General features: G+C 33.3%; 1 protein-coding gene across 3 annotated transcripts in view; it reads left to right on the forward strand.

The window, feature by feature from the left end:
- The window catches only part of ANKRD12 (ankyrin repeat domain 12), a 140647-nt gene that overhangs the window by 106231 nt on the left and 14010 nt on the right, over positions 1-20406 (forward strand). For all 3 annotated transcript variants that reach the window (XM_090285805.1, XM_090285806.1, XM_090285807.1), the window contains one exon: positions 13371-18070. In XM_090285805.1, the coding sequence (XP_090141931.1) occupies positions 13371-18070 (4700 nt within the window). The remainder of the gene's footprint in view (positions 1-13370; positions 18071-20406) is intronic.

Here is a 20406-nt window from a genome sequence, read left to right on the forward strand (position 1 = left end):
TCCTTGAATAGACCCTTCCCCTTCTTTTTTAGTGACTATTTTTGAGCACTCAGTATGTGTTAGGCATTATTTATGTACTAGGGATATAATCTATTAAGAAAATTAAGATACTAACACAATCATCTACTAACCCCTGTCATTTCTGCTTTCAAAGTATTTATAAATCCATCTATCAGTTACAAGCTGGAAGTCATTTGAACATATTCGTGCTATGTGAAATCAGGATTATAATAGCTGAGACTACATTGGATTCCATAAGAAAGGAAGATAATAAGATTTGGGAAAAAAATATTATATGGCATGTTAATTTCCCATTCATTATGGTTACAAATCTGTGATTCTGGTCTCTTCAGATAACAATAGTTGTGAAAAGCAGCTTTGTTATAAAAGTTTTTTTTAGAAGCACTGCAATAAATTTTTCCCTTGGAAGAAGAAAGTTATCTTTGAACTTACATGTTTAATTAGCATGGAACACTGACATGTAATTAGAGTGGAACACATCTTCTAGAACCTTTTTTGACTTTCGTTGCTTTTGATTGTTCCATGTGTTCATCAGCTATGTATTGATTTTTCAGAATATTTCTTTTCTACATGGTGAAAGTGCCTGAATTATTGCTTGATCAAAGTCCTTCAAGGAATGATGCAAAAATCATCAGTAAGTATCATACAAAGATTTTGGAGTCGCTGAAAAAGACTGATGAAAATACCCAAATTTATTGCTTAATTTACATGAGGTCCTTGTTAGAGTTAACTTTATCAAACACCATCCACTCTAAATTCAGAACATGTTAAAATTTAATAGATAATTAACTGCCCACAGATGTTTGTATGTGTAAAGCCTGATAGCATTGTTACCCAACTGGTATATCATGTCATCCGTGTGACAGATACACTTTAAGTGTTGCAAAGTTAGAGAATATAACCAATGCTATGAATTTTAGAACTTAATAAATTTGGAGTAAATAAAAGGCTGTTATGTATGTAGCATTTAAATATGTTTTATTCCATTTGGCCTTGTGCTTTATGGAAACAGTGCTACTCAGGGCAGCCGTTTCACAACTATTGCTGGTTCTCAAGATACAGAGCTTGTGCTAGAATATAAATGTACAACTTCCTTCATCAAAAAGATAAAACTGCTATGAAAAAAAACGTCAACTGAACTCAATATGCTAGTGACATAATTGATTCCCATTTCTGGTACAAGCTCCTTATTTCATAACAGATTAGTTATAAACAATTTGCAGACTGGCCTCAGTTCGTGTACCACACTGAGTAGCAGTTTTATGTTATACATATCAGACATTTATGATATTGTTGCAGCAATACATGTTCTGGTTAGTACATCTTATTTGTATACAAATGTGTGGCACTTTGAAATTTGCGTAATTCTGTAGTCTTTTCTCCCCTACCTTCTGCCCTTTTCCCATGATTTTATTTCACATTACTTTGGTATACGGAAATTCCATCTAATAATAGTGTTTGCCACAAAACTGCTTCTTGCTATTTTATTGAGAATGTAATCATTCAAAGGTCCAGATCATGCTCATAAATAAAGCATAGTTATGGTAGTAGAGATGTGGATAACCCTGTGTCACTATAGTGCTCCCCCCTACTTTCAGACATTCATTTATTGCCAGAGTAGAGATTCTGTTAAAAGTTCACATACATTGGTTTTATTACTTAAACAGAGTTCCCAGTAGACAGAATTGAAAATGCCAGTCATTATCAGAATTATTCACCTATTTCTGATCTTACTTAGACTACTGATAATCTGGCCTTGTTTGTTAAGCAGCTGTTATAAACTTTCCTCACTTGCATACTGAAACCTCAGCAAGGAAATGTTCATATGTTCTATCATAATAAATAGACAAGCTACTTTTAGAGTTGATTGTAAAATAGATTAGGAAACTTTTCAAAAGACAGTGATGTATTGTTACCCACTGGTGTTTACTGAGTGCATTTCTGTGTCATAAAATACACGAAATGACCAGTATTTTCAAACCTTACTTTCTTAATATTAAAACAGTAAGTTATAACTATTCCAAGTATATTGTCATAATTTGAGAAAATTATTTCCTTAGTTTTATATTTCAGGAATTATGAAATATGACTGTTGATGCATGAATATATGTAATTATATCAGTTAATCAAGAGAGCCCCCCAAAGAAACAATTATTTAAACAAATATATACCAGAAATTTTTATTAAATGGATTATGTGGTGTTAACAATTTAACCATAAGGAGGAAGAAGCATCATTACCTTAAGTTTTAAAGCACATCATTTAATCTTAGAAGTGTGAAGACTAGAGGAAGAAGTTACATAGGGTGTTTTTATAATGTTAAAATCTGTATCATATTTGACATTAGAAATTTAGGCTTGATAGAGCATTTTATAGGCAAAGGAATTTGTATATTAGTGTATACCTATAATTAAAGATTACTCCATTTAACATGTAAATAATATTTTATCTTTTTGCTTCCCAAGTGGCATTTCTAAATCATTTCCAGTATATACATTAGGTAATAGGTTAGGCCTAGTATGAAAAATTGTAATTCATTTATTGCCCAACACCCTTATTTTATTTCACCAGGGCTGTTAGCAACTTGTTTGTTTAAATTTATTTCTGAACTAGTTGCGTAGCAGCAAGCACCATGTTCAATGTTTAGCACTTTTTATTTTTCACATATCCCTGTGGTGTCAATGCTTAGAAGAAATGAAAAAGCACTTGGGTATCCGTTACATGCAGAGAGCTGACCATACAGCATGGATAGGCAATGAGATACTCTTTTACTTAATGACCAATTAAAAGAAATTCTGTTATACTGTTGCATGTTCTGCTTTTTCTTCTCTGCTTTGTGACATAAGCACTTTATACAGTTATGAATTTTAATTTTTGATCCTTTTTTCTAAATAGCACCAGCTACTTTTACCTGAATCTTAACAAACAAAACCTCTATAGTTCACTTGATTTGAAAGTCAGTACTTTTAAATTAGATTTTTATCATGTGTTTTATGCGGATTAATTATATCAATCTAGTTCTGAAGCTTAAGAATTTTTAATTCTAGGTGAAGCGTTTTATAAAGAAAAATGTCTATGTCTAATTTTGCTAAGTGGAGAAGAAGGGAAAGAAATTACAAATACCTGAATTACCATATATTGTAAACATTCACCCTTTAGCAGTATCTATAGAAATTATATCGTTCTACACTTTTGACTTGCTTATATGTCAGAAAAATGGGAAATTGTGGTTGCAGCTGAGATGTTCTTTGGATGTCTGCAAATTAATATACTATACTTTAAATTTTATGTTACATGAAATAGTTATCTGCTAAATATGTCTTTGAAATTCTTGTAAATATAGTCAAAAAATTTCAAGTGTACTTGCTAAAATAGGTATTGCAAATACAAAAACTAGGAGGTTTTTTGTTTAAATAGGTCAGCTTGACGATTTTCCTTAAAAACTGAATTTCTACTAGTGCCTAACAACTTAAAGTGAGTCTGTCACATAATTATAGTAGTTGAGATGTTGCTGAATATTTAAGACTAATACTCTGTAAAGGGTATCTTTGGGCAGAACCCTTAAAAAAAGATTTTTGGATTAAAAATATTAATTGTATATGCATACATATAAACGAGTTTGGCCTTAGCTATATCATCCTGTCTGCAGAAAAATGTTTTATCTAGTCATGGTAAAAAAGGACCTCCATGTAACATATATATATATTTATGATGGAATAGGTAAGACTGGGTGATTTTGTCAGTTTCCTTTAGTGACACCAAAATTTTTGTAGTGATACCAGTATTTTCAGAGGGGGGAAATATCTTGATTAATTTATATTTTATAGCACAGTTCTGTGTTATTGACATTTTAGTAAAAAGGCAGTGTAATAACTAATTGAGGGAGTATGTGGAGTACTGTGGTACTTGATTTTACTCCTTATGTAGATTTCCCTTTTAGACTTAGTATTTTCAACTTATTATATTCTCTTCCCTCCCCAGCTCACGCCTAAATTAACTATATTTCTCTTACCTATATCTAGTAATATAGAAATAGTGAAAATATGTTTTCATATGGCATATTTATTTCCAAGTAGAAGTGTAACCACTTTTCTCTTATAAAGTAGATTAAAATACTTAACCTCTGCTTAGAAAAATTGAGGTATAGAGGTGGAGATTTAGATGAGACTATATAAAATTACCTAATACTATATTTCCCTGTCTCTAAGCTACATTTCTCAATCAATTTAGGGGTATGAAAGCTGTAAATACTTGTTTTCTAAAATGCAGGTGTCTTTCTCTAATGTTATGCCTTTGGCTAGGTAGCATAAATGTTATATTTATTTATAATTATTAGATATATTAGCTGTGATTAGTGAGTTATTGCGGAGCAAAGGAAAAATCCAAAATAGAAGAGGCCCGCAACAATTATGAAATATTCATCTCAACAAACCCCAGAGACCCTGAAACTAAGAGTCATCTTGTTCAGAGAACACTTTCCAGCATAAGGCTGAGATTAGAGAGGTCCACAGATCACTGTGAACAGGAGGCCTCTCACACAAGAATGAAGCCTGTTGTAAAGATTGGGCAACAGGATGGGGATTGACTGTGGGAGCAGGGGAGGGGGGGTGGAGTAGGGGAGAGCAATAGCAATGGGTGGAAAATTGGGACAACTGTAATATAACAACAATTTTTTAAAAATAAAGATTCTCCACAAAATACTGAAGAAACAAGTTTTTCCCTTTGTCAATATGAAAAGAAATCCAAAGATTTGAGGTAAACCAACTGAATGAAATGAGAAGGGTCAAGATGAGCAAACAGAACCATTGATCCTGGAGAATGTAAATAATATAGAAAGCAGAAGGGTAAGTTATTCTCAGTACTCTTGGAGATTCTTGGCGGGCAGTCGATCCACTAACTAACAAAAAAAGGCTCCTATAAAAAATTAAAACAGGAAAGTCCTTGGAATTAATATTTATCACTACTGAAAGTAAATATTCTATACAGGACTAAAGAATACACTAGGCATTGCTGAAGATCGGAGAGGTCTAAGAGAAGGCCAAAATATAAAACACTTTAAAAAAGATATTAGAAATATGAGAAAATGATTTTTTTAAAAAGATAAAACCATACCCAGGAATATAGTATTCATCTTACAAAAAAGATTAAAGTTGGGAAGAAGCTATTTTTAATTGAAGTGTACTTTAACTGAAGAAAAACTTGTATTTGTAGATCAAAGGGGAATGTTAAAAAAGCAGGAGAGGAGAGACCCTCACATCTAGATACAAAACAACTTCAGGGATAAAGATTTTTTTTTTTGTAAATCCTACAAGCTCCAAGCATCAGAAGGAAACATGTTATTACCTAAGAAGAAAAGAGACTGACCTCAAATTTCTCATTCTTAACCCTTTGAGTGCCATGCATAATGGCTAAAAATTGTGTGAGAAATGCCAGGCTATTTTACTGAGAAATGCAGAGTTTATGAAAAATGTCTATTAAAAAATTATTATTCATAATGTGCTGAAAATTTCACGACATATAGTAAATACACTCTTCTTTTGTAAGCAGTGTTCTTAGACGCAATTTAGCAAAAAAATTATTGCATTAAAATTACTTTATTATAACAATTATTTTAGAAAATCTTTATTTCAATATGACTTTTGAAGTATAATATATGGCACAATATAAAACCTATGATTATAATTTGAAAAAACACATAGCAACATGGATAACAAGAAGTATGCCAAATATTGCATAAATTTTGTGGGGGGAAAAAGAAAACTTCATAATGTACAAAGAAAATGAACACAAATGGCATTCACACTAGAGACATATATCTAGATATCAACAGTGAAAAACAGTTTATAAACAAAAATGAAATGCAAAAACAATACAACAGCAAAAGCTTCCTTATCATGCATACTGCGTAGAGTTCTGACAATATTGCAAAGATAAATGAAATTAAAAGGACCGTTTAAAATATAAGTAAAAATTATAACAATATGTCAGTATTTGAACAAGTGTAAAAATTCAAAATTTGGATCAACATGACAAAAAGTTGTATCAATATATAACCTGAGGTACAAAAAAAGAGAACAAAACATAAAATACGAATTATTCCATTGTTCTTTACATTAACAGCTATCGATAAAAGATTCACTGGGAGTGACGCTGGCACTTTTGGGAAAATTTGTCAGCGCCACTCACAGCAACGTTGGCACTTAAAGGGTTAAATATGTTATTAGAAGATGGGTGAAGCTATAATTTAAACATTTTTTGAAAAATTACTTTGAACCTACAGTTCCAGCATTTCCAGGCATTATTCAAGTGTAAGGGCCAAACGAAAATATCCTTGGACATCTTGGACATACTTTATCTTCTCTTTCTGAAAAAAAATATTTAGTATATTTTTCATGACAAAATGTCTAGAAGGAAGAGATGAAGATTAACTCAGGATTTTGATTAAAAATTCCAGAGTAACAGCAATAAGCAGCTGACAAATTTTAGAAGAAAATATCAGAGAGCTTTATGGAAAATGTTATCAAGGAAAGAGTAGATAACAGTAGACATGTTATATAAATTAGATTCTTAGAGTTCACGGTGACATGGTATTGATGATATGAAGGCACATCATCTAATCTGATGAAAAGAAAGGCAAAAACTAGGGGGAAAAAACAATATGAACAAGCCATAGGCTAAATATATAGGGTGGGGCAAAAGTAGGTTTACAGTTCATATGGAAAATAATACAGTAATTAATAATAATACAAGAATGAACTCTTGTTCTGCGTACTCATAACTAATTTATTTTTTCTGTACTACCCTGTATAAAGAAAGCCAAAATGTGACATGATTTTGGGCTACTCATGGAGTATAAGCATACTTTCTGAAATGACCATAAGTAGGATTCCCTTAGAAGAGCCAAGAGAACAGATCTGAGGTTCAGAAATTCTGTTCACTTTGTCATTTTTAAATTAGTTAAATTTAAATAAAATCAAATATAATACTTGAAGTAAGTTACAAATAATAATTCTCATGGGTGATGGGATTATTTTATGGATGGATGTTTTTTCCTTTACCCATCTGTACTTTCCTGGTTTTCTAACGTGACATTTTTTTTAATGCTATTTGAAAATAAATGAAAAAAATCTTAATAAAGATCACAAAGATATATAGTTTAGAACTAGCCCAATTCTGAATAACAATTGGCATGTAAACATCATTCCAACTGTAAAGATTTTTACAAGTAGTATTAAAGAATACTTATATCTGGTTGAGTATATTACACACACAAAAGGCTTTCAATATTGTAGATATTTGATAATGGAAATCAAATAATAAATTCTTTTTTCCACTCTTGTTTTTGGAGTGGCTATCTTATTCATTAGAGCTTAGACTTTAGTACTCCTATACTCTCTAGGTTTGATCCCTGGATCTCTTACCATGGATGTTAGTTAACCTGTATGTGCTCAGGTTCCACATCTTTGAAATAGGGATTGCAATACAAATCTCATGAAGGTGAAGTAAATAAAAGCTAAGTGAGTTAATATACAGATGCACATAGAATACGTGCTAGCATAGAATAAACACTTGATAGATAATTAGCTTTAAACATAGTGGAAATCTGAAATAGGGTAATCACAGTACACATGTCTGATTATTTAAGATGAAATGTTCAGAACCGTACTTTATATGGCACTGCTGCCTTATAATTTTTAAATTGAAAAATGTCAAATGATAATGGGAAGAAAATACAATAAAAAATTTTTTTAAATTAATTTACTATTATAAAGTTGGAAAATCTAATCAGGTTCACTGGTTTGTAGTAATTTAAAGGAATCAAAGAATGGCTTCTTTGCTCTTTTTTCCCCTAGGCTTGAGGCATAATTAACATACAATATTGTGTAAGTTTAAAAGTGTACACTGTATGATCTTATGTATGTATTGCAGAATGATTATCACAAATAAGGTTAGTTGACAAACATTTATCACCTCATAGAGTTATAGTTTTGTGTGTGTGAGGTGAAAACTTTTAAAATTTACTGTTAACAACTTCCAAATATACAATACAGGATTGTTAACTAGAGCCACCATGCTGTACATTACATCTTCAGAACTTTTTCATCTTATCACTGGAAATTTATACTCTTTGACCACCCTTACCTATTTTCCTCTTCCCAGACTTTTTGTTTTATAAATTGCATTATTTAATAATCATGAATGAGGTGTTTTTAATCTCTTATGTGCTTATGGACTATTTAAATCAAGATACTGTATATCTAAGATGTGACTATTTCAAGATCAAGCAAAGAATAGACAAATAGCAAGTTCATATTTGAAATTCTACTTGAACCTCAGGTGGGTATGTTTAAAGCATTATGTTACTGCTTTTTCTTTTTCATTCAAAGAATTTTACATGTAAATTAACGGTAAACCTCATTTAATATCATACTTTATTTTAGATCCTTGATTTTGTGGCTGAGTTTTTTCCCCAATGTACTCATGAAATAAATGTAGAAGGAGAAGGTATTCATTGAATGCTTATGGAATGATCACACATTATGGCTTCATTTTATTGTTTGTGTAGAGTTCATCATGACTGTATTCAGTGCCTTTTATGTACTCAGAATTAGCATGATAGTTGTCAGTGCCAATTTTGGAGTCACATAAACTTGGGTTTGAAGACCTCAGTCTGCCACTTATTAACTGTTTAGTCCTAGACAAATTTTTTATTAACATTATTGCATAGTAGTATTCTGGGCATATAATGTGGATACAAAGATGAATAAGGCAATTTATAAACTTGCATAAATGTGGTATTCATTTTAAGCTTTCATTGAGGATAATTTTCTTCCACTTAAGTTGTAGAAACTTTTTTTAAACCATTATATAAAGGCATTAAATTGCAATTAACAAATGAAATAGAGTTTATGTAATTGTGTTCCCACTTACATTTCCCCTCTCCCTTCTTTGGGGAATACTAAAAAATATCTTCAATTGGTTGATAATTATGACTAGTGCTTTTATCTATAAAACTATAAATTCTACGAGACACTAATATAAAAAAATTGTTTCTTGTTTCATTCTATTTATTCTCTCCCTTCACTGTTGTCCCCTTTCTCCTCCATGAAAAGTTTGTATCTGCATTTGTTTTCTTGAAAGACTGGTGGTTTTTTCACTGTGATCATTTTAAAGGACTACCTACCTCCATTGTAACCCTGTAATAAGTGAAGTGCATGGCATTAGCTTGAATCTTTTTGTCTTTAATCTTCTGGTACAAAATTAAGCAAATATGAAAAATTCTGGAATTCGGCTTTGGCCCCTTTAAATTAACATGTGATTTATTGACTGTCAGTATTTGCTGATAAACAAATTTTTAAATAATTTAATGGTAACATTTTTCTCTTTTTTTTTTTTTTCTAGGCAGTGAGTTAATATTTATCACATGCATGGTGTGTGCCAGGATTTGCCAGGCACATTACGTTATTTAGTTCACTTAATCCTCACAATAGCCTTATAAATTAATCCCTCATAACAGATTACTGACCTATTAAAGTGGCAGAATAAAGATTTGAACCTAGGGTTAATGGCAGAACCTGTTGCAATTTTCCATTATACCATACTGATAGTTACTGAGTATGAAAAGGTCAGAATCAAAGGATCCTAATGTCAGCATATAATTGCAGTATTAATTTAGTGTATGTTTATTGGACTTAATGATACCAGTTATGAAGTGTGGCACAACTACCGTCTTCATTATATTTGAGTGGAGCACCTTCTGTTGTGTAAAAAGGGTTCTGAAAATGAAAGAAAGTAGCTTATTTTTTGTTTTGTTTTTTTTGCTATAGAGCCTACCATTAACTAATTTAAAAATCTTTGATGAAAGGATACATGTATACATATAATGTATTCTTGAAAATGTTTACATGTTATCTAATTTTGTTCAGAAAATTAATTTTTTATCCTCACCCAAGGACGTTTTTTCATTGCTTTTAGAGAGGGAGGAAGGGGGAGAAACATCCATGCGAGAGAGAAGCATGTATTGGTTGCCTCCAGAAGGTGCCTGAACGGGGGAATCATATGTGTCCAGACTTGGGATTATATGTGCCTGGACCAGGACCAGGAATTCTACACATCCATCCTGGGGATCAAACCTTTCAGTTACCGGACAACATTCCAACCAACTGAGCCACTGTGGACAGGGGAAAATTATTTTTAAAACTAAATGTAATATATATGTGAAGTGTTTTGATTTGTTTTATTCTGTTCATTGCAGAATGTATTCATTACTTAAAATATTTTAAAATAGATTAAAAATTAATTGTAAGTAAATTAATGTTTTTACTCTTATTATAGAAACTTTGTGTAATATATGCAAAAGTAGAAATAATGGTATTATGAGCCTATATATACGTATCACTCAATTTTAATAATTATCATCTTGTGGCCAGTCTTGTTTTACCCCTCACAACTCTACATAATCTTTTCTACATTATTAAATATCTATGATACCAAATAATTAGAAGCAATCTGAATGTCCCCTCAGTAGAAGAATCATTTTAAATGATTACATATTAACACAATATAACACATAGTCCTTAAAAATAATAGTGAAGAGCCCTGGCCTGTGTGGCTCAATTGGTTGTAGCATTATCCTGTAACCACAAGGTTGCAGGTTCAATTCCCAATAGGAAGGGCACATACCTAGGTTATGGGTTTTATCTCTGGTCTGAGCACATACAAAAGGAAAGCAGTCGATGCCTCTCTCTTCCATTGATGTTTCTTTATCCCTTCCTCTCTCTATTAAAAGCATTGAAAAAAAAAGTCCTCAGGTGAGAATAAAAATAGTAATGAAGAAAATGTAACTTCGAAAAACACGTATGCTCTGTAAGATGAAAAGAAAAATATATGAAATGGTATGCATGTGGTGATTTGAGCTGCTTGATTATATAGTAGTTTCATGCCCTTAAATCTTACCTGAAATCTCTATATATCCTTCATGCTTTAGTCTCAGTGCTACTTCTTTGAGAAGCCTGCTTTCCTTCTCCAGTTTTTCCAAACAGACTTCCCCAAGTGCACCCTTTGGACCTAGTATCTGCCGCCATTTTAGCAATTGGCAGGTTGTGTAACCAGTAAGAGGCAGGACTGGTTTTTTCATCTTGTCACCCCTATCTCCTAGCATATGTGCCTGGTGGAGAATAATAAATATTCAAGATTGATAGTAAATGTGGAACTAATTTTATGGGATATACAAAAAAAAAAATTATTCCCAGTTTCCAGTAAAACTAATTATTTGATGAGAAACAATATAAATAGAATAGTTATTTATAAACATGAAATTAAATCCTTGAAGACTGCAATTGGAAAAATCCTTAAGACCAAATTATAAATGTTAACAGAGAAAATAACACCTGCTGTATAAGTTCATATTATTGTATTCATTTAATGAATTCTCCCCAAGTAGTTCCTTTGTAGTTTGATATTATGTATTGCATAATTGGGAATGGAGAGTTATATTTCTTTACATATGTATAAGCAGTTATTATTTCATATTTTTTTTTCATACCATGTGTCATTCATTGGCATTTAGTAATAGTATTGTCTTAGAGTATTACCACATCTTCAAAAACAAGATCGTTGACCTCTCTAGAGCTCTTATGCAGTGCCCAGTACCTTATAGACACTTGAAAATACTTCTGGAATTAAAATTATCATGTGAAAAGAGTATTTGAGAGTTAGATCACTTTATAGGAAACTTAATGTATTAAATTTAGAATTTTTAAATTAAATGCTTAGCAAATGAAGTAGTGTATTTGTAATGATTTTTGGTTTCACCCTCTTGGTCAGAGCCCTCAGTTTTCCTTTTAGTTAGAGGCCTGGGTTTTCGTTTCAGTTAGAGGCCCATGTACGCAAAATACATTTTAGCTAAGAAACGATGCCCACCCAGGAAGAAAAAACCTTTTTCTGGCCGGTATGGCTTAGTTGGTTGGAGTGGTGTCACGGGTTTGATTCCTGGTCAGAGCACATATCTAGGTTATAGGTTCAGTCCCTGGTCAGGGCACATACAAGAGGCAATCAATCAGTGTTTCTTTCCCTTCCCCTCTCTCTAAAATTGATAAGCATGTCCTCAGGTGAGGATTAAAAAATAAATAATTTAAAATGATAATATGAAATAGAAATCTAGCAGTTTTTTTGCTATGTTCATGCAGCAGTTTGGATGCAATTGAATTTTCATGTACTTAAATTTTCATGTATTTAAGAAATACATAGAATTTGAGCCTATTATGTCCTTTATTGTCCTAAAATATATATTAGGATCAAGTCTATATTACTGTAGATAAGAAAACTAAGGAATAGAGTAATTTTCATCGGATTTGCCTATCTGTTCATCTGTCATAATCCTGATTATGTAATTACGGGATGTGTTTGTTTGTTTTTTAATTATTGACATTGTTTACAGATGTTCTCCTTTCCTCTCCCACCTTGGCCTTCACTACCTTGTTGTCTTGTGTCCATGGACTGTGCATATATATTCTTTGGCTAATCTCTTCCAATCCCCCTGGCCCCTTTACATATGGAATACTACATGGCTGTAAAAAAGAGGGGACTCTTACCCTTTGTGACAGCATGGATGGACCTGGAGATTATGATGCTAAGTGAAATAAGCCAATCAGGGAAAGACAAATGATCTCCATCATACGTGTAATCTAATGAAAATGCAATGACAAACAAAACCAGAGGCATGGCTACATGGCACAGAATGGCAGATCTCGGAGGGGATATATTACTTTTCATTTTTCTGAATTTTTTTTTAACTAGGTAGTCACTTCTTGTATAATCAACACCATTCACCTTTATTTAAGTTGCTGTGCCTATGGAAATCACTTGATCCCTTATGGTTTTATTAATAAAAAATCTGAACCATAAAACAATCTGTGATATTTACATAATTAAATTTCTTAAATAGTGTTTCTTAATCTTTTTGCGTCAAAGAATCTTGTTAAACATCCTCTCCAGAGCAAGAAGTACCTATATGTAAAATTTTACATAACATGAGTAGCCGGCGTTTCCTCTGAAACCCAGTCTGCTGGGTTACAAACTTCTGTTTTATAGTATGCATATTTGTATTATATATTTCTGATATGTGCGTTGTAAATTCAGTGTATCATGCTTTTAGAGGTGTCATGGAATCCTGTCCATGACACTGTAGCAGAGTTCTTACATATTTCTATTGCGTTATTCACATATAAATCTGAAATTTTTTTCTGAATTGTTTGCAATATTTTCTGTATATGCAGTGTTTTTCTCTCAGGCTTATTTTTCTGACAGTTGTCTTTCAACCAACAACAGATTTTCTCTTCTTATTCTAGATTCTGAAGAGGCTCAGTCTGTAAATCCTTCCAGTGTTGATGAAAATATTGACTCTGAGACAGAGAAAGACTCTCTCATCTGTGAAAGTAAACAAGTAATTCCCAAAGCACCTCTTCCATCTGCCCTTGATGAGTATGAATTCAAAGATGATGATGATGAAGAAATAAATAAAATGATTGATGATAGGCATATTCTTAGGAAAGAGCTACGAAAAGAAAATGAATCTGAAGTAGAAAAGAATAGTTTATTTGCAAAACAGGATAAAGCTTTCTATCCTAAATCATTTAAAAGTAAAAAACAAAAGCCATCTAGGGTTTTATATTCAAGTTCTGAAAGTTCAGATGAAGAAATTCTTCAGAATAAAAAGGGGTCTACTCCATGCTCTATCCCTGAAACATCAAATTCCGATACACAAACCAAAAAGGAATGTGGAGTTTCAAATGAACACAAACAGAAAGGCAAAGTTAAAAGAAAATTAAAGAACCAGAACAAAAATAAAGAGAACCAAGAGCTGAAGCAAGAAAAAGAGGGGAAAGAAAATAGCAGAGTACCAAACTTGACAGTTAATACAACAGTAGATTGTTCAGAAAAGGCCAGAGAGGAGGTGAATTTTAGAAAATCTTTTAGCCCTAAAGATGATACTTCGTTACATTTATTTCATATATCCTGTGGTAAATCTCCTAAACATTCTTGTGGACTAAGTGAAAAGCAATCAGCACCACTAAAACAAGAACACACCAAAATATGTTTATCACCAGGAAGTTCTGAAATGTCATTGCAGCCTGATCTTACTCGATATGATAATACAGAATCGGAATTCTTGCCAGAAAGCTCAAGTGTAAAATCTTGTAAGCATAAGGAAAAAAACAAACAGAAAGATTTCCACCTAGAATTTGGTGAAAAGTCAAATGCTAAAATAAAGGATGAAGATCATAGTTCAACATTTGAAAATTCAGATTGCACACTGAAAAAAATGGATAAAGAAGGTAAAACATTAAAAAAGCATAAATTGAAACATAAGGAGAGGGAAAAAGAAAAGCATAAAAAGGAAATTGAAAGTGAAAAGGAAAAATACAAAAATAGGGATGGTAATAAAGAGCTGCAACGAAGTGTGGAATTTGATAGAGAATTTTGGAAAGAGAATTTTTTTAAAAGTGATGAAACGGAAGATATTTTTTTGAATATGGAACATGACTCCCTAACATTAGGGAAAAAGTCAAAGTTGGAAAAAAACGTAAAAGATGATAAATCAACCAAGGAAAAGCATGTCTCAAAAGAGAGAAACTTTAAAGAAGAACGAGAAAAGATTAAAAAGGAAAGTGAGAGATACTTTAGGGAAGAAAAAATAAAAGATATAAAAGAAGAAAGAGAGAATGTACCTATAGTTAAAGAAACAGAATTCAGTTCTTTAGGTTTAAGTGCCAGTGAGGAATCTATAGGGTTACATTCAATGGAAAAGGAAATAGAAATTGAAAAACAAGAAAAGCATGTAAAAGAGAGTAAGGAAAAATCTGACAAACGATTTCAAAGTAAAGAAAAGGATGTTGAGAAAGGTGAAAGAAAAAATTCTGAAAAGGAGAAAAAGATAAAACATGAGCATAAGTCAGAGAAAGACAAATTAGATCTTAGTGAATGCGCTGACAGAATAAAAGAAAAAGACAAACTATATTCACATCATACAGAGAAATGTCATAAAGAAGGTGAGAAGATAAAAAATATTAAAAAAGTTGATGACAGAGAGAAAAGTAGAGAAAGGATAGATAGAAAATATGACAAAGAAAAACCTGAAAAAGAGAGGCATCTGGCAGAAAGCAAAGAAAAGCACTTGATGGAAAAAAAAAACAAACAGTCAGATAATAGTGACTACACTAAATCAGAAAAAAGTAAAAATAAAGACAGAGAGGTAGATAAAAAGGAAAAATCTAGAGATAAAGAAAGTGTGAATATAACTAACTCCAAACACTTTCAGGAAGAAAAGAGGTCAAGTATAGCAGATAGTAGTAAACCACAACATGAAAAAACTTTATCCCTTAAAGAAAAAACAAAAGATGAACCTTTGAAAACTCCTGATGGAAAAGAAAAAGATAAGAAAGATAAAGATATAGACAGATACAAAGAACGAGATAAGCACAAGGATAAAATTCAACTAAATAGTTTGTTCAAACTAAAATCTGAAGCAGATAAGCTCAAACCTAAGTCATCACCATTATCAAAAGAAACACGTCCTAAAGAAAAGAGATTAGTGAATGATGATTTAATGCAGACAAGTTTTGAACGAATGCTAAGCCTTAAAGACTTAGAAATAGAGCAGTGGCACAAAAAACATAAGGAAAAAATAAAGCAAAAAGAAAAGGAAAGGTTGAGAAATCGTAATTGTTTAGAACTTAAAGTAAAAGATAAAGAAAAAACAAAGCATACACTAGCTGAGTCCAAAAATAAAGAACTTACTAGGTCAAAGAGTTCAGAGCTGACTGATGCTTATACCAAGGAGAAACAATCTAAAGATGCAGTAAGTAGCAGATCACAGTCTGTTGACACAAAAAATGTAATAAGTTTAGGGAAGTCATCTTTTGTCTCAGATAATAGCTTAAATAGATCTCCTAGATCAGAAAGTGAAAAACCAGGCCTCAGCTCCAGATCTGTATCCATGATTTCTGTTGCTAGTTCAGAAGATTCCTGTCATACTACAGTGACTACCCCAAGGCCTCCAGTTGAGTATGACTCTGACTTTATGTTAGAGGGTTCAGATTCCCAAATGTCCTTTTCCCAATCACCTTTTTTGCCAATTGCCAAATCTCCTGCACTTCATGAAAAGGACTTGGATAGCCTGGCTGAACTGCCAGAGCGGGTTAAACCACCATATACAAGCAGACTTACATCACATCTCCGATCATCTTCTGTAGAAGATGTTAAACTCGTTATAAATGAGGGGAGACCAGCTGTAGAAGTTCGAAGATGCAGCATGCCATCTGTCATTTGTGAACATACAAAAGCATTTCAAACAATACCAGAAGAAAGCAGTCAAGGTGGCTTAGCTGTGCCAAGAGATATTTGTCCTTCTCCCAAACCTGAAGTATGTTCAAATGTGCCTGAAAGAGAACTTTCAAATACGTCTAACATACATTCCAGTTTTGCAGCTTCTCCAACTAGATCTGTAAACAGCAGATATATTTTAGCTGATATAAATGTTATCAAGAGTTCTGCTCCAGTGGGCACTTTAATGGACAGTCCTGTTCATTTAGAGCCATCTAATCAGGTTGGTGTGATCCAAAATAAATCATGGGAGATACCTGTTGATAGACTGGGATCATTAAGCACCACTGACTTTATCAGCCCAAATTCTAGTACAACTGATCAAGATTCTTCTGTTCAAGTATTTTGTAATTCTGAAAACAAAGTATTGAAAGAACAAAATACTGATTTATTATCCCTGCACCAGACTGAACTGCCAGTAAACTGTTGTGCTCAGGATGCAGCATCCTTTCTGCCTTCACAGCAGCCTAGCTCTTTTTACAGCCAGTCACTTTCAGATGCTGAAACTATTTCTAAACATACGTCTTTGTCATATGTTGCCAATCAAGAGCCAGGTATTTTACAACAGAAAAACACAGTTCAAATTATCAGTTCTGTTTTAGAGGCTGATAATGAATCTACAAAAGATACGGAGAATACTTTTGCCTTAACAGATGTTCAAAAGACGGATGCCTTTGTTCCTGTGTTCTCTGAAAGCACTGTTCAAGAAGCATCACCAGATTTTGAAAAGGCTAATGCTTTGCCTGTATTACCATTAGAAAAGGACTTGAATGGGAGTGATTCCTCTTCCCAGCTAAGTATACATTATTCATTTAGCAAACTAATGTATAAGTCTTCCAATAGCTATGAGGTTGAAAATAGCACTTCTGATATTCAGGTTATTTCACATGAAAAAGAAAGCAAACTGGAGGGTTTGGTGTTAGCTCATTTGAATGATAAGTGTGATTCTGGTTTATGTGAAATGAATGCAGGAATGCCAAAAGGAAACCTAAATGAGCAAGATAATTCAAAATTTTGTCCTGAAAGTGAAAAGTGTTTGCTTTCCATCGAAGATGAAGAATCACAGCAAAGCACTTTATCGAGTTTAGAAAACCATTCACAACAACCAGCTCAACCAGAAATGCATAAATATGCTCAACTAGTTAAAGTAGAATTAGAAGAAAATGCTGAAGATGATAAAACTGAAAACCAAATTCCTCAGAGGATGACTAGAAACAAAGCAAATACAATGGCAAATCAAAGCAAACAGATTCTTGCCAGCTGTACACTGTTACCAGAAAAAGACAGTGAATCTTCACCCCCTAGAGGAAGAATAAGATTAACTGAAGAAGATGATCCTCAAATTCACCACCCACGGAAAAGGAAAGTGTCACGTGTACCTCAGCCTGTGCAAGTGAGTCCGTCCTTACTACAAGCAAAAGAGAAAACTCAGCAGTCTCTGGCAGCCATTGTAGATTCTCTGAAACTAGATGAGATTCAGCCATACAGTTCAGAGAGAGCAAATCCATATTTTGAATTCTTGCACATAAGGAAAAAAATTGAGGAAAAGCGCAAATTGTTATGTAGTGTTATTCCTCAAGCACCTCAGTATTATGATGAATATGTGACATTTAATGGATCTTATCTCCTGGATGGAAACCCGTTAAGCAAGATTTGCATTCCCACAGTAAGTAACATTACTTGATAATACATCTGCAATGCTGTCTAATAGATATATAATGCAAGTCACATACGGAGTTTTAAGTTTTCTAGTAGCCGCATTTAAAAAAGTAAAGCAGGTAAATTAATTTTAATATTTTATTTAACCAAATATATCCATAATACTATTTTAAAATATAATTAGTATGGAAAAATTATTATTAAGACGATCTGTATTCTTTTCCTTTGTAGTAAGTATTTGAAATCTGGTGTGCTTACAGTATATCTCAAATGAAACCAGCTTCATTTTAGTAAGTGCTCAGTAGCCATGTGTGGTTATTAACTACCTTATTGAACAACACTATTCTACACTATTTTGTTTTTCCTTAGCTGCTTTTCCTTTTGTCCTAAAGGAGGTATGTTTTTGTTTCTTTAAAGATAATTCCTTTGTATATGTTTTTGGTCCCATTCTGTCTAGTGTTCTCTAGAACCTTCCTCTATTAAAACATTTCTTGTTAGTATATTTTTCAACTTTCCCTCTCCATTGGCTTTGGCTTTATTTCCCCACTGAACATATTTCGGTCTCCTTCATTGTGGGGAGAAAAAGTTGCCCCTTGACTACCCCAGTTCATCAAGCTCACCTTCTCTCCTTTCTTCACTGCTGCACTCTTGGAGAGGAGTCTGTGCTTCCTGTTTCCTCTTTATCACTTCCTATTCATCCCTTGACTGTTATACATTGGCAGTGGTCACCAGTGAGCTTGTAATTGCCAGATTCATTGGCCTTTTTCTTTTTCTACTTGATCTCAGTTACATTTGATACTATGATCATCTTGGTTTTCATTAAAATTATCTTTCCCCATTCCTGCCCTGGCCTTTCCTGATGGCGCTCTTTTCTAATTCCCTAGCCTCACTGACTAATCCTATCTCTTTTAATGACTCTTACCCATCCTTTAAACATCAGAGTTCTCTAGAAATTCATCCTTCAGTCAACTTTTTGTCAGTGTAGTCTTATCTATTGCTATGGTTTCAGCATTTTTTTATGCGCCCGTTAGTCCCAAAAATTTCTTATCTAGCTATATATCATCTCTGTTAACCTCCAGAATCAGATATAGGTGCCTCCTGGGCATCTCTCACTTAAGTGACTTCCAGATACCTGTCATACATAGCTATGTTTGGTTCCCCAGGAAACTAACTCTGGAATTGTGTGCAAGAGATTTATTGGTAAGTGATATCAGGAACAATCCTGTAAGTGTGTGAGGGAAGCATAATTGGGCAGATCAAGAGGTTGAACTGAAATGCAGTTGCAACTATGACCTCAACTGAACCCACAGGAGCTCTGGAGTGGAATGGCCTTTGTGATAAATAGCCTGCACTCAGGGAGAAAACATGACCTTGGTAATGCTAACTCACTTCACTGAAAGGTAACTCATAGAGAGGAACTCCAGTGAGACCTGTCAGCCAACACTTCTAGGAGCTGGGAGATAAGTGCCTCATTCCTGAATCAGGGGGAGGGGGACAGAGTTAACCATGCACCATAGCATTCAGACTTCAGACTTCACACAGTACAAGGAATGTTTCTCACTCCCTTGAAAACAAATTTTTACCCATTAGTGATGATACCAAAGTAGAAACCTATTAGAAATCAAATTCCAACCATTCTACTTTAGAACTTTCTCCAGAATCTGTACCTTCTACCAGTTCTTTGATTTAGGGCCCTCATCGTTATCTCTTATTTAGAACTTTACAGAAACTTATTCACTTCTTGTTTCTCCTAGTCTGTCTGCTGGAGCATTCTTTTATTGATTTATGTCCCTTTAAAACCAATAGAAAGCTGTTTCCTTAAAGATCTCAGTTGTGATTAGCCAACTTCCTGTTACCTACAGTTTAAAATCCATATTTAAGCATAGCATAACCATTCATTTCATATTTTGACACCAATCTATCCCTGTGGCTTTATTTTCTCACTACTGCTTCCAAACTCACTCAGTATATCCATCAAACTGAACTCTTCTATGGAAATCTCTTGTTCACTACCTTTGGTACCTTGGTAGTGCTGTTCTCCCTACCTGAAATGTTGCTCTAGCCAGGCCCCCTTTTTTATCTTCTTTCATGCCTTTGTTCCAGCTGTGTTGTCGCCTCTGAAATCTTGACAGAGCTGGATGGCTTGTGTCATCCTTATACCTCATCTATAATACTGTAATTAACTGTTTATGTGTCTTCCTCTGCCTTTCAGCTATAATCTGATTAAGGACTAGGGCAGTGTCTCTTGTAGAATGTGTCCCAAGTTTATCTTCAGCCATGAATACACTAATGGTTTCCATAATTGTGTTTCTAGTTACTCTGAACATATCCTGATTGTCCCAC

Source organism: Furipterus horrens, unplaced genomic scaffold, assembly GCF_987537825.1.
Source record: "Furipterus horrens unplaced genomic scaffold, mFurHor1.1.pri manual_scaffold_8, whole genome shotgun sequence".
NCBI classification, from domain to species: domain Eukaryota; kingdom Metazoa; phylum Chordata; class Mammalia; order Chiroptera; family Furipteridae; genus Furipterus; species Furipterus horrens.